Below are 23,725 nucleotides of genomic sequence, written 5' to 3'. Positions count from 1 at the left end.
GAGCAGGAGACAGCAACTCCAAGGTTCCTGAGGTTTCCTAGTGATTAATGGTTCAAACACTAAGACAAATCAGGTGTATCATAGTATTATAACATTCTGAATCACAGGATAGTAGATGTATATACCATTTGGCTTTAGATTTTGAATTGCTTAACATTTTAAAAACTAGTTCAAGGAAAACTAGTTTGGGCTGCTGAATTACTTGGCTCACCATTTAAAGTCTGAACATGGGATACCTTTTTATCACTGATTCTAAAACTTTGAGGGATTTTAGTAAATCTGTGTTGACTCTGTCAAAAATAAAGTTTTAAAAATGTATTTTTAAAATATGATAGACAATTTAAAATGCAATCACTACCTTGGTTTAAAAGAATGTCTAAAATATTATTCCATTACTTAGAAGTTATCACTTTTGAAAATGGGAATGAATGATTCTCATGTTAAGTTATAAGAAGATAGTAAACCTGCCTTACCATCTTCTTACAACTTAACTCACTAGGGCGATGGGAAGTGTACTAGATTGGGAGTTGAAAGCTGGGTTCTAGGCCCTCTTGTCTTCTCACTGGGTGTGAGCTCACAGCCAAGTCATGGGGATCCCTGAGCCTAGGTGTCCTCAGCTGTTAATGGATAGACTTATAGACCAGCCCTACTCTTCTCAGTTCTTGAATCCTATGAGTGTAAAAGGATCCTTGAATCTGCGTGACATTATATCTCCGCTGTGCAGTTTTTCCTTATGAATTCTCCAGTGGTTACACGCTTCATCTGAGAGCCACTTCTAGACTACTTTCTTTCCAAATATCAACGTTAAAATGTCAGTTTATGCAAAGGTCTTTTATCTTGATTCTGTACACAAGTAAAAATAACTAAAGTCAGTTTTTTTTAAAAGAAAGTGACCCAAAATTTTCTGCCAAGTTTGACCTAATAGTGTGGCTTATAAATAATGTGTTTGTTATATCAACAATGTCAGAGGAAAAGTGACAGTTTTCTTTGAACATAGGGAGTATAACTTTCTATTTCCATAATAAGCATTTGAATCAAAGTCTGGGATTTTCTCTCTGTTGAAGAAAGCAGCAAACAAGATATGATGTTCTGAGGAGTCTAGCTGTCTCTCCAGGAAGTTTTAGCAGAATCTCAGGCTTGAAATTGTGGTCTATGTCTGGTAGTCCTCTCTTGTATAACCTGCATTCCTTCTTTTCTCGCCCTGTAGGTTCTGTCATATCATGCTTCAGCTGCAGAGGAAGAAACAAGAGAGCTCCAATCCTTAGCGGTAATCCTCCTCCTCTTTCTTGGTAGAAATGACTAACTAGAGGCATCTAATTAATACATAAATATGCTTCTCTCAGGACAACTGCTTCTACTGGTAATGGTCCCCTAGACATTTAATTAAATGTGGTAAATATTTATATGGACATTTATAAAAATATCTAATCAAATCTACTTTCTTGCAGGGCTAGAAACTCACTGATAACACAGAGCAAAGGATAGCATCGTATTGATTTTGTAATACATTATATGATTCTGATATTTTTCCAATAATTGTTATAATCTTTACATCTTTCTTAAACCAAAATTAAATTTAGTTTTCAGTTCATGGGGAAGTGTGGACAGGCGACTGCAAGGTGGTTGGTTGGTTAGAGTAATAACAACAAAGATTTTATAGCTTGTAACTGATAATGTACTCTGTGTTATTAAGAATTGAGAGTGATTTTAATTTCTGACCATATGGCTTACAGAATGTTATTTGAAATTGGGTTCAAATGAGGTCAGTTCCTGAATTCTCACTACATTCTTATTTAGGATACTATGAGAGAAAACCACATTGATATGTAAGTGGAATGTCACGTGTTCTAGGTCTTGACTGAGATTGCCTTGGATGAGATTAATGAAAATTCGAGGCACTTACACATTGACAACCAAGACTGACCCTCTGAGTTTAAATTTACTTGAGACAACATAAAGTCTATATGAGATGTGATGAGAGTCACGTAAGGAATGAGAAGGGTCATTGAGATCGTTGAGATTCTTTTTCTTTGTCGTCATCACCATGGCTTGCCAAATGTTCACCCTCCGTGCCCTTACATACATTTTCTCATGTAAACGGGGCAGCTGTGCTGTGAAGCAAGGGACTTGCTCACGGTCGCAGTGGCAGGAAGTGGAGAGTCAGGATACAAACTCACACTGTCTTTCTCCAGAAGGCATGCATATAATCACTGTCCTATCTGTGATGGGCTGTTAGGGAGAGAGGAGGCTAAAGATGATTCAGATGTTCTGACCTTGGTAATTCAGAGAATGGTCATTCCATTCATTAACAAAAGTGGAAATATTAAGAAGGAAAACGGATAGATTTGATTTAGAACATGGTAAGTTTGAGGTAAGTGAACAACCAAATAGAGACATCTTCAACAACCAGGAAGGGCAGGTCTAGAGTGGGGAGGGGCCGGTGGGCAGAACTAGAGGCGGTGATTTGGAAGTTAAATCATGGGATCTGGGGGAGTCCCATGGTAGTGAAACAATGGGAATGGAGCAAGTTGGGGAGAGTGCAGGAAGATGTGCAAGGCTGCGGGCAGAACTCTTGTGGGTATAGGTTTAGATGGAAGGTGTAGGGAAAGAAACCAGCTAAAGCAGAGAAGTGGGAGTTAAACTGGGAGGAAGGTTTAGGCTAGGGCAGTGGCACAGGAGGCCAGTAGAACAGTTTTTACAAGAAAGGAGATCCCATCAGTTGTTATAGGAAGAATGAGAAATAGGACTGAGAAGGCTGCTGGATTCAGTGATTAGGTGATTGTTTAGAAGGCAACTTCAGGAGTGAAACTGCAAAGGGTATTGAGTAAATGGTGAGAAAATGGAGGAAATGAATACAGACTATTTTTTAAAATATGGTTTGTATGAAAGAGAGAGTGAAATAGCTAAGACAGGTGTTGGCTGCATCATGTGAAGTTCTTTACTTGTTTTGTTTTGTGTTTGTGAGCAGGGCTTGCTCACAAGCAGGAAAGCCAGCACGTTCTTGGACAAAGGCATAAGGTCCAGGGTGAGTGTGAGACTAAGAAATTTAGTCAGTTTCTTTCAAGAAACTGAAAGAGGTCTGGACCTTGAAGTGGCCTAGGTATTAAAGAGACATTTCTTTGGCCAAGACGAGAGAAAAGGTATAATAATAATAATAATAATAGTAATAGTAAATAATAATAGCTACACTTAATTGAGCACTTACCATATACCTGGCATGTTTGAAGTTCTTTGTGTGTTAACTTAAGTGTATTAAATCCACAGCCATCCTATAAGGTCAGTATTAGCATTTTGAAAATGGAATTTGAGGTTGAGAGAGTTTAGATTGTCCTACTCGGGATCTCCCAGATCGTGAGTGATGGTGCCAGGACTAAATCCAGGCAGTGCAGCCCCAAAGCCCACACGTCATTGCACAGCACTGGAGAGAATGAGCTAGGAAAGAAGGAAAGAGAATCAGGACTTATAGATGTTCTTGATTAAATCACCGAGTAGGAAGCTGAGTCATCTGCCAAGAACAGTTGAAGGACCTTGAGATGATTTCATCTGAAAGATTCAGCTTCTCTAGGGGTTAGCCTCATTTGAATTGGCTGTATTTCTTTTGTTCACGGTGATGTTTGAAGGAATGAGAAGTTTTTCAATTATTTACAAAGATTTAGAGGTTTAAAGTATCTCTCACATCAGGCTTAATTGCCCCTTTGTCTAATCCTCGTAGAGTGATAAAGTTTTGAACTAACTGCATACTGTGAGCTGGAAATGATCACATGGAGAGATACATTTTGAAGTGCTTGCAGGCTTTGTGGGATTATTAAGTTAGCTCTAAAATGAGGGCAAGGGTACACTTTGTTGTTTTAGATAAATAAAAACTAGCAAATAGAGTCATTTCTAAACATAATGCTTAAAAAATCCATTAGGATATTAAACTTTGCTTTTTTCTTTGAAAATAGCATAGTCTTTCAGAAAAATTTGAAAATTATTTTCTCAATTATGTTAATAATTTTAACAAGAGAAAAACACTTTGGAAAAACTGAGAATTGCTATATTGCAGTATTGTTCAAAACCATCTGTTGTTCCATTTGGAAAATAGATTTCTGGCAGCTGCGTTGAGAAATTTAGGATAACATAGCTTGTAGGTCAAATAATTCACTTGAATTGGTTGGAATTCAGCAACTGATTTCAATTCTGTTTTCTATCATCCTAATAAAAATTCCTTTGCAGCCCCAAATACACAGGTGTCTGCATCATCCAGAAATTACCAAAATTGCTGTCTTAGTCATGTGTCTGATGGTTTATCTCAATTTAAAACCTAAAATAAATTGAAAAGCTGTCAAATGCTTCTCAATTTTTATTTTTAGAAATCAGTTCTTAAAAGAATTAAATAACGTGCTCAAGTATACTAAATATTTATGCCTATGTTCAGAAAAGTTTTCTAGTCATAACAAAAGTATAACAAAGTTGATAGGAAATTCAGAATCCTTTTTTTCCCTTGCTTAACTTGAGTTTTTATCCCATTTTTAATCTTATTTTCTTTTGGCTTAAAATTGGGTGTAGCAGAAATAGGGCCTTAAACAAGCATTTTGCCATATACCTTTTAATGATCCTTACAAGTTACTGAGATAAAAATAAAAGGACCCCAGCTGACCTGGTTATGGTTATTAGAAAGTTGTTAGTTAAGATATCAGAATGAAATAAATGTTTATGTATTACAAATAACTGAATATTTGATTGATTGATTGCCTTTTCTGCCTTCTCTTGCTAGAAGAACAGTAAATAAATACGTTTTAGAGTTTAGTTTTTTAAAATAAACTTCTCAGTTTTGTCATGGAGTCAGTGCTGATTCAGTTCCAATCCCTACAGCTTCTGCTTTATAGCAGTTTCTTTAATCACACGTAATGTATCTCAAAGCAAACTGAGACCCTGTTGTGATCCTGAAAGGTCTTCTGTATCAAAATAGAGAGAGAGGGAAAAGCTGGCCACTTAGGCAGGATTTCCTAGGACAGAATTTATACCTCATCTTGACCTTAACCTTTCCGAGCCAGAAACTTCACGTGAACCCTCTTGATGAGGCATGTGTGTGAAATGCTGCAGGTAACAGCAGTAAGGGGCAGAGCCAGATACCTGACCCAAATCTCTATTGCCTGAGGCAGTGTTAGAATATAGAGCCACTTTCTTATGTCAAGATGATCATCACATTCCTTCACTTTGGGGGAAAATCTCTCTGGATAGTCAAATTATAAATGGAAAATTTTGAGCAGATAATAATAAAGAAGAGTTGACCCTATGATCTAGATAACTAGCGTCACTGAACTGTAGCAACAAGGCATCCAGTAAGGCATCTTCTTCCTTAAAAAGTGCTAGAAATACTCTGGAACAATTTGGGTCCTTTGGACTTCCTGTACACTGTCAGTTGATGCATTCATTTTTATAGACGTCTATAACATGAATTGGGCTATATCTTTTCCACGTTGCAGGATTTAATAGATTCTGTTTGATTCTTCCTACTTTCATTTGACAAGCAAATCTTACCTATTTTGCTTTGATTTTACTAGTGGATTACTTCCAATGGTAGTCTTAGCTCCAAGGTATGGTGGCACTGTTCTTGAGCTTCTTATATACTAATTAGATGCTAACCAAATCTGAGTGTATTAGTCCCAATTGTAGTCATACATTTTCTCTGAAGTTTTACTTATAAGTATATATGTATTTTATTGGAATCTTGACATTATTATGTGCCTTCTTTACATGGTTTTGAAAAACCTTATGCTCATTATTCAAGTTTTTTTATAGTCTGTGCCTCTTCCCTATTGAAGTTTAAAGGAATCCATTTATATAATGTTAGAAAGAAGGAAAAATAATAAAATATGTTGATATAGTTATTGAAGAAAATATACTAATCTAGTCCTGCTATGCCTTATTCACTTCTTTATTCTCTTTAAGATTTGGTTCCACATGCTGAGTTGGAATATTCACCTCTCTTTGTATTAGTAGGTTTCTTTCTCATTCATATTTGGATCCACTTCCTTCTTAGAGAAAGATATATTCTAACAGCCTTGTAAACTAATTGTGTGGGGTTTTTTCTTTGAAAACACATTTTCTGTGCATGTTAAACGTGGGGAAGAGAGACATTAGCCTTCTTCTGTAAAGTGTAATGTGATGGCTGTCAGCGTGGCTTTGTTCAAAGACCCAGACCCAAACTGCTCTGCATAAAAGAGTGCCCCAAGAGGCAGGCTAGTGATGGGGACTGATAAGGAGCACTTAAAATACCTGACTGAGCATCTCTCCTTGTGGCTACCAATAAACTCATCAAACACCTACATTAATTTTATTCCTGAAAATAATTTCCTTAAAGAATGGATCCTTGAGGAAAATCTCCTTCCCTCTTAACGTTTGTATCGAATAAACATCAAGGAGTAATGTAACAAAATGCCTTCATAAAACACTGAAGCTAATTGGAAGAATTTGACATTTTATGGAAGACCAAGTTCAGTGGCTGCCCTTCTTTCAGACTTATTTTAATAAATAACTTTCTGAATAAGGGCCTTTTCTTAAGAGTTGACTATTAGGAGTTGTTTCTGTGATTTCTATTTTAGCTCTTGAGATTTGATACTTCAGACCTAAGGCAGGCAGAATGCCTTTGATTGAAGTGTGACCTTTTTTGTGTAAAGATTATACACTTGAGCAAATTGTGTAGCCACATGTCTTTATTTTCTTCCAAGGTTACCAGAGACTTTGCCACAGGCTAAATATAAACCTTTTTCATGAGACATCCACCAAAAATATGAAACTCAATAATTTTTAAATTATCCTTATATTTACCTTACCCAAGTGTATTATTTTCCATGAACATGTGATTTATGGGCTTCAAGGAGACTATACATTTTATAAACGTATTATTTCCTATAAAGTTTCATTTCCATGCTTGTGTAAAAGGGACCCCAGTGTGTCCCTTTTGTTGTGTAAATGGACTTATTTCATAATAAGAAATAGTTGAATAAAAGAAGGGCTATCATTTGTCTTAAGTAAGGTACTGATAAAGCTCAGGAATGATTCTCTTTGACTTTAGAAAAATAGGTGACTTTATTAGTCAGGATTCTTCAGAGAGAAAGAACCAGAAGGAGATTTTATATATGCATAAATGAGAGAGAGAGAGAGAGATTCTGAAGAGTTGGCTCACATGCCTGTGCGGGCTGAGAAGTCCACAGTCTGCTCTCTGCAGACTGGAGGCCCAGGAAAACCCGCAGTGTCATTGAGTTGAGTCTAAAGGCCTGAGAGCAGGGGAGCTGATGCTTGAAATCCCAGGCCCAGCGCCTGAGAAGATAGGATATACCCCCATTCCAGCGGGCTTGGAGGAAGCAACAAGGGGCACGTCCCTCCTTCTTCCACCTTTTGTTCTATCAGGCCCTCAGTGGATTGGATGATGCCCTCCCACGTTGGGGAGTACAGTCTCCTTTACTGAGTCCACAGATTCAAATGCTCATCTTATCCAGGAACACCCTCACAGACACACCCAGAAATAATGTTTCATTTGGGCACCCTGTGGCCAGTCAAGTGGAGACATAAAATTAACTATTACAAATGACTAAAACAAGTAGTTAAATGTGTACTTACATTCTCTGTCATTGTGTTGTTAGGGATCACTTACGCAAACTTATTAGCATCCTTGTGTTGTTGCACTTAAACGATATATTTCAATTTTTTGTGTGTCTATCTTCTCCATCAGACTGTTAGTTCTTGAGTCATAATAATAGTAGCTACTATTTAGTGATTGCTTAACAGGAACCTGGTTTACATGTTTTGTTGAATAACTGAATGAATGATTCTGGAAAATTCAGACTTTTAGGAAGCCTATAATCTAGCATGAAATAACACAATTCACGATCCTTCAGTGCATTCAACAAGATTATGCTTTCTTTTTTCTTAAAGTGATTATGAAGCTAGAAATAATTTAATAGTTGATGAAATGAATAAAACAGCGGCTAACTGGTCATAGAGCTTTCATTTTCATGAATATAGCATGATGGTTAAGAACGTGAGTCTAGAGAGAGATGTCTAGGTTCAGATTCCAGCTCCATGATCTCGGGCAAATCTGTGACTTCTCTGAGCCTCAGTTTCTTCATTTGTAAAAAGAGAATAATGAAAGAACCTACCTCAGAGAGTTGTAGTGACCAGAGTTCCTGGTACCTATGTCTCCCCCGCCTATTATGTATCAGTTATTATTAGTAGTGGTGATAGTGGGAGGAAAAGCAGTTCTCCTAATGTAGTAGGAGCCACATTGAGGCCTTCATCTTCTCCATCATGTTCCAAGCCTTTTTGCCCAAGCCATTCTAATTATGCACCATCAAGAAAGTTGTTGGGGGATGGAGGGAATGAAAAGTGCCCACCAAACTGAGAAGGTATCTTGAGACTGAAAAACAAGGCAGGCAGCTCCATACAATCAATGGATCAGTTCATTGTAGGGTAACTTACAGGGTAGGATCAGATGGACAACAATTTGGAAGCATTCACAGCTGCACTCCACACCACAGGGGCCGCTGGGACAATTTTATGGTTAATCTAGGGTATACGGGTATGTGCTTGGAAACAGGGAGTGCATTCCTAAGTCAAGATTTATGAATGGGTAGCTAGTCTCAGGGGCGCTGGGAATTCGTCAGTGAAGGTCTTCATCATTGTTTGGAGCTAACAGAGCATAGAGGCCACCTGGACCTAATGATTGTTAAAAATATCTATTAACTACAAAGCCCTTGATGACGGAGAAATGATTTACCATATAGTACAGTCCTGGGGAGGGTCAGTGGAAGGACAGGAGGAACTGTATGGGCCCAAGATGGTGTCAGTTATGCTAACAACCATACAAAAGTATGCACTCATTTTCTAATTAGCCAAAAAAGAACAACAGGTAGGTGGAAAACAGGTAGGAAGAAAAAAGCACCATGTGTTCTAAAATAAATGTAAACCTTTTGTTTGTGAAGTGTAACCAATTCTCTACTTGAAGGGAGTTATCTAGAGTTGACCATTTTAAGTAACGTCCTACCCAGAGCTGCTAAAAAGTGGAAAACTTTTGGTCATTGCTTTCCCATCCTGAGTTTCCAGTGTTCTTGCAAGTGAATGAATCAAAATTTAATGACACTTAAAACAAGCTGATGCTGAGTTTTTAAAATTACAGTAGTGAAGTATTCATTGTGCAGATGAAAGAGGGAATTCAGCTATAAAAAATTTTTCAAAAGTAAATAAAGTGAATAATTGAACTGTAAGAGAAGAAGGCATAGTCTATAATTTATCCATCGTGTCTGACTCAGCATGGTTCATTACTGATGTTTGTGTTATAGCTCTTTGCCAAATTAAACTGAATATTATGAAGAACTGATTAGGTGCTTGATGATCACAAAAAATGTTTCATTTATACATTCACATTTATCTCCTATTTTATGTGGGTATTATATTAGGTGTTCCAAATATAACAATAAGTAATCAATCTCTGTCCTCTTGGAACTTTAAAGAATAGTGAAGGACTATATGTATAACTTAATTATATAATATTACATAATTATAATCAGAAGAAATGAGCTATGGCTGTAAAGTATAGGCACCATGCAATTATATACTGTAGAGACATAGTCTGGAGTGAACGGTTTGGGATATGTGTAGATATCCACATCTTCTTACATGTCTAGTTCCATTCTTGGTGCCCCACTTGCTCCTGATCAATGCTCTAATGTTCACATAAGAGATACGGCAAGCCTGTGATTTCACCCTACACCGTCATTCAGCAGCCTACAGGATAAGATTGTGTGTGGGTGTCGAGATCTGGCTCACTTTGGAAACTTTCATGTATGCCAGAATCAGAAAGCCACTAGGCCATCTCCTTCCGGAATCAACCATCGCAGCATAGTTTGGGAGTGAGAAAGCTGCTGCCAGAACTGAAGTCTCCGCAGCTGCATAACACCCGCTGGAACCACATTTTAGAAAAATGGGTTCCTCATGTGGTAGGCACTGTGTTAGTTTGAAATTCAGGTCTCACTCAAGTATACCTCATTGAAGAAACCAAATTTCTTCTGGAACCCTAGCTGAAAGGGAGTCAGGGAAATATATTTTTGAGCTTTCTTGACTCTTCAGAAAATGAAGGCTCACTAGGAAAAGGTTGAAATAGATGTTATGTTAATGGAGTCTTGCTACAGTATCTACCACAGAGACCAGTGAATGTTTCTCTGGTGCAGCTGAGACATAAAAAAATGGGAAAGAACTAGCTATACGAAAACTTGTGGGGGGGGTGGTTGTATTCTAGTCAGAGGAGGAGAAACAGTTAAAGAGGCCCAGAAGTGAGAGAGAGAGCGTTAATTAACCTTGAAAACAAATGGCAAAAACAGAGACACCTCTCCCCGCCTTGCATAAAAAAAATCAAATGATGGCAATTTCCAAAAACTCAATTTTTCCTTTAGAGCATTATTGCAGTAAGTATAGAGGCTACCACGTACCCAGTCTGACCCTCCTCTGCACTCATGAGAGGCTGGGGTGCTCTGTTCAAGCCAGGAGGAGTGGAATATCCCTTCTCTCACGTGTGAGGAATCAAGCGTGAAAAGCACAGTATAACCGGAACAGCTAAGGAGCACCAGCCATTTACTTTAAACGGTGAGAGAGTCAGAGACAGGAGCTGGGGCCTGCGCAGGAAGGTCACTGGCAAGATTTAGATGCCACGCACAGGGTGGCCTTGGATTCCAAAGTGAGAAGGCAGTTACAGACCCTGGAGTCCTGTGGACACAGAGATAAATTAGACCTTGGCGACAACCCCCTCATTTTACAGGTGAGAAAATGGGCAGAGGTTGAACATCTTGTTCAGGGTGACAAAGTCAGTGGGGCATCGGGACTAGAACCCCTAATAGCAAACATTCCTTTACCATGTGCTTCACCTTGCTCTCAGGTTTCTCTTTTTATGATCAGTATCTAATGCCAAATGCAAACGTGGTAGCTGATCTAGGGTAATGCCGGCTGGTGATCAATTTATTATATAGCTCCCCATCAGTCAGATGGTATTCAGAACAGCTGGTTTTAATTAAAGATCACTGAGCAGTTAAAGTATTTTTATAGCTGAGTACTGCTTCCTTGAACCCAGTCCAGTCCTCTTCCCAAGGATATGTCCAGTTCCACCCTTAGTGAATTTCACTTCCAGAATTTTGTTTTGTTATTTTTAAATTTCTGCAAGAATGGTGAAAAGGGATCAAGACATTAGAAAAAAGAGTCATAAAAAAGGGACTTAAATGAAGAATTTCCTCTAAAGAGTCACGAGAGGTAACTAGTTTCTTTATTAGTTTGAGTGGCAGATATAATTAAAGAACTCAGAAGAAAAATGACTTTATACTACCAAACTGTTTGCCAGGTTGAATCTTTAACCCAGGGAGCTTTGTATATTTTTTATATTCCATATTTGGTTAATTTGACACAAATTAGAACTCCCAGCCCTAGAAAGGCTTAACTATATTCAGATGAAGCACTAAAACGTCTAATTGCCATTGCCTGAGAATTCACAGGCACTGTGCTTTCATGTGGGGAAATAAGCAGTATTGTGCAGTATTAGGTGGTATCATAGTTCCAGAAGTTCGAATTGGATTAGTCAACCATAATACCTATACACATTTATAGCTTTACAGAATCTATAAAATATGTTATTTGTCTTCAACATCATGATGCAATAAGTTATATTATCCCCCAAAGAAAAACAAAGCCAGAAATCTCACTTTGCAAATTCTAACAAATCAAACGGTCAGTGAAAGAAGCTATAAAAATCCAGAATTGTATATACATAACCTCTCCCAGAAATACCACATATTTTTTTCCCCTGCTATTAGTAAGATGTAGACTATTTCGTTTTATAAAATGGTAAGTTAGAATGACAGGCAATATGTTTTACTTAAAGTCTCCTTTATCCCAAGCCCTTTCAGGGCAGACAGAAAGTTGAATTCTCTGGTGATGGTCAGAGAAGCAGTTTACAAGAGCTTTAAATGATGTGTGACTTTCTCATGGCTTATTAGCAATCGATCCCAAGAATTCCGAACCTCTGTATCACTGACCACAAGGTTCTGAAGGAAAATGTCTGCACACCCCCCCTAGGTCAGCTTAGAAAGGTTGAGTCGTGGTGTGACGTGGCTGAACAAGCAGAAGAAAAGCGTCTTTGCTCTCAGGAGAGAGCGGTCGGGAGTTAGAGTGTAGAATGGAGCGAGGCACAAGCCATGTTGGCCGTCTTTATCCCGTAGTGTTTAGAATATCCGTTGTGGAAGGAAAGAGAGAAAACTTCCTGCTCTAAGAATAATGATGCCCTAAGGAACAAACATCTGTTCTCTTGTGCAATGTTTAAGGGAAGCAGCTGTCATCTGCTCTGAGTTAAAAGGTGGGCCTACTCCCACCTCCACACTTCCCCGTTCCCCTCAAGCTGTCTGCTCTGTCTCCATGTTGGAGGCTGGTGTAAACAGCGCTACCCTTTCTCGGAGCATTTTCAGCCCTCCTTTCTTTCCCTAGTTCAGCCCACGCATTAGCCTGTCCAATTGACTGAAGAGAAGGCGTATTTTCTCGTGAATTTTGGGCTTGGGCAAAGAGTCTTGGTTTGGAGTATGAAGAGGGTGACATTCTTTTAAAGTTTAAACAGGTCTGGTATATGTAAGTAAAACACGAGACGGTCCCGATGAGCAGAGAATGTGCGCGCGCCCTCAGGCTGGTAGGGGAAAGTTCTAGATTGCTCCATAAGGTTTCAGTAGTATTGACCTTTTTACTTCACAAAAGATGGAGGGAAGGCAGAGAAGTGATATACCAGATTCTCAGAAGAAACTTAAGGGGTTTGGAGGGAATCAAGGAAAAAACATTGGAAAGAACCTGGTTTTCTTCCCTCTGCCCCACACCAAGTTAAAGCCTCTTTTCATCACGTAAATCTCAGCCACATCTGGCTAAGGCAGTTAAAGTGCTGGCAGAGTGAATAATCAAGGGGATGGAGGAGTGGGGTTCTTATAAGTTCCCATGCCGGCAGGGGCCCGGCAGGAAATCTAGGAGAGAAGCCTGACAGCTTTGCTCAGTATGAGGGAGCCCGGGGGGCCTCGGCTGTGGCCAGCATTGCTTCATGGGAATTGGGGCTCAACGTGGCCGGATTTTCCAGGAGACGCCAGAAATCCTGTTTTATTGTTAAAACTCTCCCAATTTTTAAATAGTATAACAAATTCGGTGGTTTTTAAAAAATATTCAGTACCAAACCAAACAAATTAGAATGCATTTGCCAGGTCTGCTAGTTTTCTAACTCAAGTTAATGGGCTCTACCCTCCTAAGAAGTTTTGGGACCTTAAAACCAGAACTTATAACTCAAATTAAGTGAAGGGAATAAGGTTTTTCCCCTTCCATTCATTTACTAAATATTCATATTAACAAATATCAAAACTGTATCCATCTGTAGACACAATGGATACAAAGATGTGTCAGGTACAGCCCCACCTGTCAGTCGCAATGTACTTAGGAGACAGATAAACAAGAAATTACATTATAGTGAACTTCGTGTAATTAAACAGGTATTCCCAAGGTGGGCTTAGCTCTGAAGGGCATTTAACTCTTCTTTGGATGGGAACTGTGTCTTAAAGAAGTCCTTTAGTTAAAGAAAGTAGGAGAAGCAGGAGGTAAAAGGAACGTTGATTAAAAAAAAAAAAAAAAAAAACAGAGCAAGGTGTATTTGAAGAAATTGCAAGTGTTTACTACAATTAAATGACTAACAAATCAAAACTGAGGATGTTAATTTAAAAACAGATCCCCCTCCAAAAAACCAGTGTCTTAACCCATCCCAGACCTACTGAATCAGAATCACTAATTCTATTTTTGATAGGCACCCTAGGTGATTCTTGTGGTCAGGCTTGGGTAAAGTGGGTTCTGTTGGTCTCTAGATTAGAGATTGTGTCATATCTGAGAGCAGTACAGTCTGTCTGCATTGGAAGCCAGGCTCCAGTCCTCATCTGGCTGTGCTACCATGGGTAAGGAAGTGTTCAGCCATGCTCACATTTCTGTACTTGAAAAATGGAGCTAGAGCATCGATTTCATAAGGTTGTCCTGAGAATTAAGTGTAAAATGCTTAGAACATTATCATTATCCGGCTCACCACTTATCCTCTGGGACGAGGCCAATAATTACTCAATAAATATCTGTTGAACGAATAACACTGAGGAGGTATAAAGGGGCAGGGTCACTGGAGTCCTTAGTTCTGCCTACTATTCTAGGTACAGTTACCCTCTCTCCTCCACCTGGCCTACCTGGAACCATATTAGTTACCCACATGTGGCTCAGTTTAAAAAAAAAAAAAAAAAAGGAGTAAATTCTACATTAAAAGATTTCTAGTATATGACATTAAAAGGAAAAAAATAAACACAGTGTGCTATTTCCGCATAGCAAAGCAAGAAAACTTTGTGAATCACTGCTGCTCTAACAGCTTTATTTCACTTTCTTCTTCTCCCCTTACCTAAGGCTGCCATGGTACCATCTGCCCAGACCCTTAAAATCACCGACTTCAGCTTCAGTGACTTTGAGCTATCTGACCTGGAAACGGCACTGTGCACAATCCGGATGTTCACTGACCTCAACCTTGTGCAGAACTTCCAGATGAAACATGAGGTAGGAATGCGGTGATGTCCTCTGGAGTGTGTGTGTGTGTGTGTGTGTGTGTGTGAGTGTGTGTGTGTGTGAGAGAGAGTGTGTGTGTGTGTGTGTGTGTAAGAGAGAGAATTAGTTTTGGATGCTAGTATGGAATAAGGATTTTTAAGTTTCAGAGATTCACATACTGTCACCTAATGCACACCCAGGATGTTTAAAGAAAAGTTACCAGCCATTAAAAAGACATGTATTGGGTTCCCACATGTATCAAGCACCAGGCTGAAGAATAGGGGAGAATATTCCCAACAATGAGAGCAGGATGTGCAAAGGCAGGAGGACAGAAAGAGGGGGTTGGAGGCATGGAGCACTGGTTGAGGGGGTGAGAGTGGTGAGAAAAGCAACCAAGAAGCAGATTCTGTAGAACCTTGTACACTATTCAGAGGAATTTGGATTTTATCCTGAAAACAATGGTGAGTCACTGAGGAATTTTAAGCAGGGAAGTAACATGATCTGATTGCAGAGGTTACGATAACACAGTAGAAAGAAGGACCAAAACAGAGTGAACTCCTTTGGAAAGGAGGGAGTGAAGAGGTTGATGTGAAGCCAAGCTCTTGGTTCAAACAGGGTCACCCATATGGGGTGAAGATGAAAACTGATTTTAACACCCGTCGATTACCTTATTTGCCTCTCAGAAAATAGCAAGACTGAAATCAATACCGTCTAATACCAGTTGGGAGATATCAGGGAATTCTATTCTGTTTCATAATGGCTACGTGTATCTCATCAAAGAATAAGGGAGAATAGAAAGGCCGATATGAAAAAAAAATTCAGTAATTTGCCTTTAAAACTACTTTTTTCCGGTCAGTTGAATGTCTAGTCTCCTCGTACAGATTTCCTATCTGGAAATGTAAATACCTTGAAAGCCTCCACTATCCAGCAATCCATTCATTCATAAAATGAAAATTCATTAACAATAAACAGTGTATCCTGTACTGTGCTAGGTACACATTTCAGTGATAAGTCGTCCCTGCTCTCAAAGCCTCACTGAGGCGTGAAAACTGAGGGCTAATATAGCTAAGGGTAATACGGTGTCATTTCTGGTATTACTGGGGGCCCGAATCTAGTTCCTTCTTTAATTTAACCGAAGTTTATATTACTCTTGGGTGAAAACAAAGACCAGCTGTCTGTAGACTCTTCTCTAGTAATACTTCACTCCTATAAGAGCATGTTGATTGAGAGATATCATATCATTTAATTATTTTAAGAAGCTCTCAAGAAAGGTTCTTTGGTTATTATTGTCCCTGTTTTACAGATGAAGAAATTGACATAGCATGGTGGAGTAGAAAGTTCATGGATTTTGAGTCATAGCTCTACTAGTGATTACCTCTAATTTCTTTGGGCAGTTAATCTCTCACATTCTCAGTTTTGTAATCTGTTAATTGGGAATAGTGGTATGACCTCCCCTATGGGAGTCCTGTGAGAATTACACATGCATCTGTGAGATTGTCTATGTGCATGCATGTGTATGTGTGCACACTTGTATATTTTGATTAATATGCAGGTGTAGAGTACATGTCAGTTATCCCTTCCTTAGACCAAATTTGACCATGGTTATACTCCCCTATCAGATTTCTCTGTTGTAGGTTATAGGGCTCATTTTAAAAAGCCTTTTCTATTAATGGAATGAAGATCTCATTTAGAGCCAGAAGTTCTAAATGCAAATCTCAGTTCTGCTTCTTGCCAGTCACGGGATTTACAAACCTAGATAGCGACTCAAATCCCTTTCCATTCCTGAGATCGCCCATACTTTACACTAGTGCTGAGTCTGTTGAAAGGGCCTGGACAGAACAGGAATATGATCCTTGTACCTACTTAGGAAATTCTTATATAAGTTGATTTATTTCTTATTTCTTAAAAACATAAGCTTTTAGATAGCATTTGAGTGTTGGGTATGAAGATAGTCACTGAGAATTTCTTTTACAGTCTTGATTTTTACCTTTCCTTGAATGTTTATCCATTAGGCAGATATTTCTCCTCAATGTCTCATTCATCTCCTCTCCTTTTCTGTTTGAATAACTACTATTCTAATTCCGGCCAACATCAACATGAACATTGCTATTATTCTGGTTGGCCTTCCTGCCTTAGTGACTCTTCTGTTTTGTTTATTTCAGATATTATTGTCACTGTACATTTCAGATATAATTTTAGGATGATAAAATTAAAATGTTACTGCTAGAGAGGATGTTAAGCATCATGAAGTGCCCCGACAAAGAATATTTCCTACTGAAAGTTATGTCAGATCTTCATGTCTCTGCTTGGCTTCCAAATCTTGAGTTACTCTCCTATAATTCTTGCTGATCTCTGAAGCAGATTCTTCAACTCTACTCCAACAAATCTGTGTGTGCTGTACTTGTTTTCCTTGACCTTCTGTCTTTTACGTGTCATTCCTCCCCTGAATGGACAGGACGGCTCCACTTCCAAGTCTGCTCCAAGTATATTGTGCCATAACATACTTTTCCTCAGAGCCTGACTTAAAAATCTCTACTTCTGGGAGAACCCTAGGATTGACTTCATGCCACTTGGAATGCTATTGACAGTTTATAAATTTGTGCTCTCACTTTTATGTGAATTTATTTCCTTTATATGTGCGCTTTTGTTACTTTCACTCACTACTGATTGAAATTCTTGAAGGCAGGAGCTGAGCTGTGTTTTTTCTTTCTTCGCTTTCTCCCATAGCATCTTAAGGATGCCGTGCAGGACTCAGGAGGCCTTTGTAATGTTGGAGACTGATTCAGTGTATTGAGCATGCTCCCTAGGGCCTTCCAAACTGCACATAATTATTCAGTAGTCCTGTACAAAAGATTGTACTACAGATTTGAACACGCCAGGCATATCCACCAAGCATTAAGCAGATCTGACCATAATTTTCCTAAATGCTGTTAAGAACATTTGATAACAGAATCCAAAACTGTACTTGAATCTAGTTACTAATTAGATACAGTGGGGTATCCGTTGGGTTACCTAGTTCAATAGGCCCATTTCCATAGAAGCGGTATAGGGAGTCCAGTGGTTAGGACTCAGCGCTTTCACTGCCATGGCCCGGGTTTAATCCCTGTTCGGGGAACTAAGCCACGCACACAAGCCACGCAGCATGGCCAGAAAAAAAAGAAGAAGCAGAATAGAGTAGTCCATCAGGAATTAGGTTTCATAGAGTCATTTTGGTCATTATTTCACATTATATGCATAAGTGCCTATTTAATTATATCTACAGATTTATGATTAGTAAAGAGATATGTCCATAGGTTAAATTTCTGGGTTTTCCTGCTTATTTTCCTTGACTCTTTAATTAATCACCAGTAATTTTCTATAACACTTCACTTTCTAAGCATATCAAAGAAAGTTAATTGCTCTTACTTAAAATTCTCCTAATAAGATGAATCTATCATCTTCGGGGTCGACTTTGCTGAGAAATGGCCAGGCTGCAATGTACTTCAGGTTAGCACGTCAACCTTAGGCATACGGAAATCCTCTGGGAAATATGGTTTCTCAGGGGTGAAAGAGCTAGGGGACATTTGGGTTCTTTTTATCAGAATTCCCTGTGAACTGCGTCATAGAACAGGAACAAAGAGACCTGAAAAGAAAAGGGAGGATATGAAAGCATTGATTTTTCTGCCAAATCCTCTATAAACAATTTCTACCAACAAAGAAGAAACCTTGTTTTTGGCCTACTTTTGCAGCCAATCAAACTGTGTCGAATATTGTTAAAGCAACATTCGTTTCCCTGGTACTTTTTCTATTCTCCAGGGCAATGCCCTTTGTGTTTGAAATATCTCCAGTGATACACGTAGGGAGAAGCACATATTTATTTTTAGAGATCCCCAAAAGTATAGTAAATCATTCAGTATTGAAGAGAGGCAGACTCTGATGCTAACACAAACACAAAATTATCAAGCTTACAGCCCATGAGTCCCTGGGGATTTTACTGAATACACCATTTAGGAGTTGAATTAAACCCAGCTTGTGAGATTTTTCTGAAGTCTATCCTTTTTTTCCCCATCTTTTAAAATATGTGTATAACACACACACACACACACACACACACACACACACACACACACCCCAGGGCTTTATGTTGCATATATTATTTTTTGTTAATTACTTCTTGGTAACCAAGCAGTAACTCTGCCTGAATATTTAGGCATAGTTTAAAAGGGACAAAGATTGGGACTTGGAGCTCCAGTCTGTCCTTGGACATGTGCTGTGTGCCTTGCCTCCAAGCCATCCCCAGAGCCTCGCACAATTACCTTTGCAGACATACAGAATGGGAGCATGAGAAGAACTGGAGACCGGCCGCTTGCGTGGCTCCCTGAGAGTGAATTCATGCACGTGTGACTGCCTACCTGGACTCTCCTAACTGATGACACATGGACATAATATCTTTTAAAAAGCTAGTCTGTGCCCTACCCATGACAAAAGTACCTTTCTTCGAGCTGCCTAGCATTTCACATCTAACTTAGCTAACATGGTGGTTTGCATGGTAGGCTCTGAAGTCAAACTGCTGAGGTTTGACTTTTGGGCCCACCCTTTACAAGCACTGTGACCTTGGGCAAGTCTCTGAATGTCACTTTCCTCATCTGTACAATGATCAAAATGGTAGTGCCTCCCTCAGAGTCCCGGGAGTTAGATGTAAATGCTTTGTACAGTGCGTGAAGATTAATAAATGTGTGATAAACGTCAGCAGTTATTTTTACTACTTACGCTTTATTTCCTTAAGGTTCTTTGCAGGTGGATCTTAAGTGTTAAGAAGAACTATCGGAAGAATGTTGCCTATCATAATTGGAGACATGCCTTTAATACAGCTCAGTGCATGTTTGCCGCACTAAAAGCAGGCAAAATTCAGGTACTTCTTAGAGCCATTTATATATTTAAGACATTTTGTTGCTTTGCTGCAAGAATACAGCATATTCTTTCAAGTGTTTTTTAATGTGCACTAATGATGATTGAGAATAATATTTAATGCCACATACAAAATAAATTACATTTTGTTAATTAAGGAAGACTGGTATGGCAAAATAATTTCTAATTTTCTTTCATATATAATATATATGGCCTATTTTAAAAAATCTTTAAAATAGTTTCATGTTAAACTGAATAGGCTTTGGGCAAATAAATGCTTCCTTCAGAGGAAAACTCTACAATATAAGAAAAGTATCAAATTTCTCATGTTCACATTCAACCTGCTCCATAGTAGAATTCCTCAAAAACCACTCAGGTCCTGAACTTGGCTCCACAGATGAGTCCAGGGTTCTCTGTCACATTTTCTCTGGAGCACTCTGCTAATTTTATAACTACTATTTCATGGAAAAGGTTTTGGTTTCATATACATTGACCAGAGACTGTTTACAGGAAGATCAATGCAGAAAACGTTCACGTAATTTGTTCTTTTCTGGGCCAAATTTTTCATATCACTGTCCTTAGATTCTAACTTCAGTGGGAATCGACAAGTTATTCTATGTCAGTGATTCCAGGCGTACATCATAAAACTGTTTTTAATTCAGAGCGTCCATGCTCTTTTTTATTTAATAAATTCTAAAAATGTTATTCGCTGTCTCTACTTTCATAGAGTGCACATTTTAGCTGGCTAGAGCTAAAAAAAGTGATTGTTGTCCAAGAAGCCATATCAAATACCATAGTAGTACTTTCCTGCCATAGCAAACATTTATAAGAAATAGGCTGAACTTATTTGGGGGTATGGGATGGTCATAAGGACTATACCACTGAAGTCTATCCTTGATTTTTATGAAGAATAACAAAATGGTGATTTTTGTGTATGTTGTAGACATACTATATAGAAAGTTGAGAGTTGCAGCAGAATACAGCTGATAATAGTTTTACCTTGTGTTTTCTTTCTAATGAAGGAGAACAGTAATGCAGATAATACAAATGGCAGGTATTAAAAAATAACCTCTATTTGGCTTTGGAATATATTGCACAACTTTTCAAAGCCAAATTTTCATTCCTAATCCTCTTTTTTTTCCTATTGTTTGCTAATATTCACATTGTCTACACTTCTAATAGGAGAGAGTGAAGGATATAGCAACTGACAACAGAGAGCGAAGGCAGCAGAATCTGCAGGGAACTGAAAATCAGAGAGAAAACAATTATTTAAAGTTTATTTGGTGTAAAATCGATAGCTAGTGGGAAGCAGCCACATAGCACAGGGAGATCAGCTCGGTGCTTTGTGACCACCTAGAGGGGTGGGATAGAGAGGGTGGGAGGGAGACGCAAAGAGGGAGGAGATATGGGGATATATGTATACGTATAGCTGATTCACTTTGTTATACAGCAGAAACTAACACACCATTGTAAAGCAATTATACTCCAGTAAAGATGTTAAAAAAAAAAAAAGTTTATTTGGATTATTCCACATATACATATATAGATTTTTAAGAATTAAAAATATTGACTATAGGTGGACAGGTTATTGATTATTTGAGGCATTTGAACTTTTTCTGTTGATAATGATAATCCCATTCTGAAAACAAAGTACGACTGATTGCCTGCAGAGTAGGATTCTAGCGTGAGTCCTATGGGACTAGAAAGCACATATATAAAGCACTAAGGAAAAAAACCACGTGATTGGTGGAAAGAGGTGGTATAATGCGCTTTACCAAATTGTTCTTTCTCTTTCTTTCTTGTACTCTTCGGTCGTGCAGAACAGGCTGACTGACCTGGAGATACTCGCACTGCTGATTGCTGCCTTAAGCCACGATTTGGATCACCGCGGTGTGAATAACTCTTACATACAGCGGTAAGGCATTCACCCCAGCAACAGAAGAGACTGTTTCTTTTAAATTGTAGTTTTAAAAGTAAAAGCCACAGCATAATTTGATGGTACAAAATTTCAGTTGGTCAAGTTCCCATAACATACTCTGGTTTTATTTAAGGGAAATGGAAAAAATAATGCAAGTCCAATATTGTGTTGGTAACGTCTCTGGCCTGAAGTTCAAAAACTATTTATGTTGAGAACCTTACTTCATTAGATAATTACCAAGCGTTTTGCTTTATCTTATATACACCCAGCTTAGGAGCTTCATTGGAAAACTGTTAAGACTAGATCAGAAAAGGTACAATTTCACCCTGGAATAAAAGATAATATTTGAAAAGTGCTTAGCTCTATCCTAAGTACTTAGTAAGTGCTGCCTAGAAAGAGGCTTTTGGTCTTAGTGAAGGCAGTGGAACACAGTGTTGGAGACTTTGGGCTCTGGGGCCAGACTTGGATTCAAACCCTACCTCTGCCACAGAGTTCCTGTGTGACCGTGGGCAGGACACTCGTCTCTCTACACCTCCATTTCCTGGCTTGTGAAGTCGAGATAACAGCATTCCTACCTCATAGGCTTCATATAAGTTTTAAGACATAACACACGTCACTACCAGGTAGAATGCCTGGTACGTATCTAAGTGTTAAATAAATCTTAGGAGCAGATGCTAGTGATAGTCCTGTCATCATCAGAAGCCCGCGTTTTGGCTGGTTTTGCGAGTAAGATACTAACTCTTCAGACAAGCTTTTCAGGCTCCCTTCCGGACCACGCTTAAGTAACATTTGCAATGACAAATGAGATAATAAAGGTGATATCACTTTTCATCAGATTTTTGAGCCACTGTGACATTTTTATTTTCTTGCAGCAAGTTAGTTGAAAGGCATACATTTTAATGGTGAAATCTCTTACTACAGAGCATTTTTAAGGTATGCCAGTGATTTAACTAATGCATAGATCTCTCTAGGAAATTCCACATGTCTGATATCTTGAGGGAATTTCAGAAAGCTCTCTAATCACATTCCCTTTATCTAAATACAGTGAACGGAAAACTTCATGTAAAAAGAATTGTAGCGATGTAGCAACCGTGTCCTCTGCTGACCTTTGATGGGAAAAGATAGCAAGCTCTTGCCTGACCATCAGAGGCTTGCTGTCTCCTCTTTAAAGTCTAATGTTTTGGAGAACTGACTGGGTGACATGTCCTTTGTACCCTGTGCTTTGTCATGTGATTGTGGTCCTGAGCCTCACATCGACACAGGAGTACTTATGGGAGGAAACAACGACGTGAAAAGATTTACAGCGCAGAGTCAAGCACAGCCTAAGGATCAGAGCCAGCGGTGCTGCCTTCTCTTCCTACCTCAGCACTGAACACCATATCATTAGGACAGGGATTATTAGTGTATGGATTGCCACACTGCCCTGCTTTGGAGTGAAAAAAACCACTAAGCTATTTTTTCCTTTGTTTATTTAAAAATAATTACCCGGAAAAACATCTGGAGAAACGTCATCCTCTCTTTGAAAAAAAAAAAAGTCCTGGGAAAAAGTCAGACTGCACAATCTTGCTTTCACATACACCGCAGAGCAGACTTACCCTAAGTAATAATAACTTTTAAAAAAATTAAAGGAGTTTCAGAGATATTTATTTCTTCCTACATCCTTGTGGTTTCAGTAAAGGAAACCAAGAATTTCCCAGGGATGTTTCTTTTTTTTCTTTCCTTAGTGGTAAACGAGTGATACCTCCAGTAGGATTTTCTTAACCAGGGGACTCTTTGGAGACTAAGAGTATCAGAAACATTTCCCTATAAAGAACTAACTTCTAAAAAGGTGTACTGTGTCCAGACCTCATCAGATATTCAAACACTCTGTAAAGAAAACCAAAACAATAAAAGAAGACATAAAAATAAAAGTAATACATCAAAAAGACAAAAAGCCCTCATATGGTAGCAAAGTTAGAAACTGAACTCTGTCATTTGTTCTTGTTGAACATCTTTTCAGAAAATTAAATTGAAGTAAGATATTCCTGGTTTAGGAAACTGTGTTTTGATTCATTATCTGATTCTTTGATTCCTTCCTGGCTTAGGAAGATTGCCATTATGAAGGGTGCTTCAAGTACGCCAGTGAAATATTTGGGAGAAGAGTTCACTGCTTGTGCTTTCTTCTCCCACATGGGTGGATGAAGGGAAGAGTGATTCCAGATAGTTATTGAATTACTCTTTTAAAAATAGGCAGTCATCGGAACAAAATGGCTGAAGTGCAGACGTCTGCTTATGTAGAGAAATTTCCCCATGTTAGGCCTGCAGTCAACA

The 23,725-nt window shown here is 38.7% G+C and overlaps 1 protein-coding gene and 1 long non-coding RNA gene across 10 annotated transcripts in view; one reads left to right on the top strand and one right to left on the bottom strand.

Moving 5' to 3' along the window:
* The window catches only part of LOC309661352, a 161,509-nt gene that overhangs the window by 46,720 nt on the left and 91,064 nt on the right, over window positions 1-23,725 (bottom strand). The gene's annotated exons all lie outside the window — the stretch shown is intronic.
* Window positions 1-23,725, top strand: part of PDE5A (phosphodiesterase 5A) — a 163,167-nt gene that overhangs the window by 116,020 nt on the left and 23,422 nt on the right. For all 5 annotated transcript variants that reach the window (XM_082462811.1, XM_082462815.1, XM_082462813.1 and 2 more), the window contains exons 11-14: window positions 1,208-1,267; window positions 14,476-14,622; window positions 19,376-19,501; window positions 21,318-21,412. In XM_082462811.1, the coding sequence (XP_082318937.1) occupies window positions 1,208-1,267; window positions 14,476-14,622; window positions 19,376-19,501; window positions 21,318-21,412 (428 nt within the window). The remainder of the gene's footprint in view (window positions 1-1,207; window positions 1,268-14,475; window positions 14,623-19,375; window positions 19,502-21,317; window positions 21,413-23,725) is intronic.

Source organism: Balaenoptera physalus, assembly GCF_965194825.1.
Source record: "Balaenoptera physalus genome assembly, chromosome: 5".
In the NCBI taxonomy this organism is placed as follows: domain Eukaryota; kingdom Metazoa; phylum Chordata; class Mammalia; order Artiodactyla; family Balaenopteridae; genus Balaenoptera; species Balaenoptera physalus.
The sequence above is the reverse complement of the archived record's forward strand: the minus strand, read 5'-3'. Positions and strand labels throughout refer to the sequence as shown.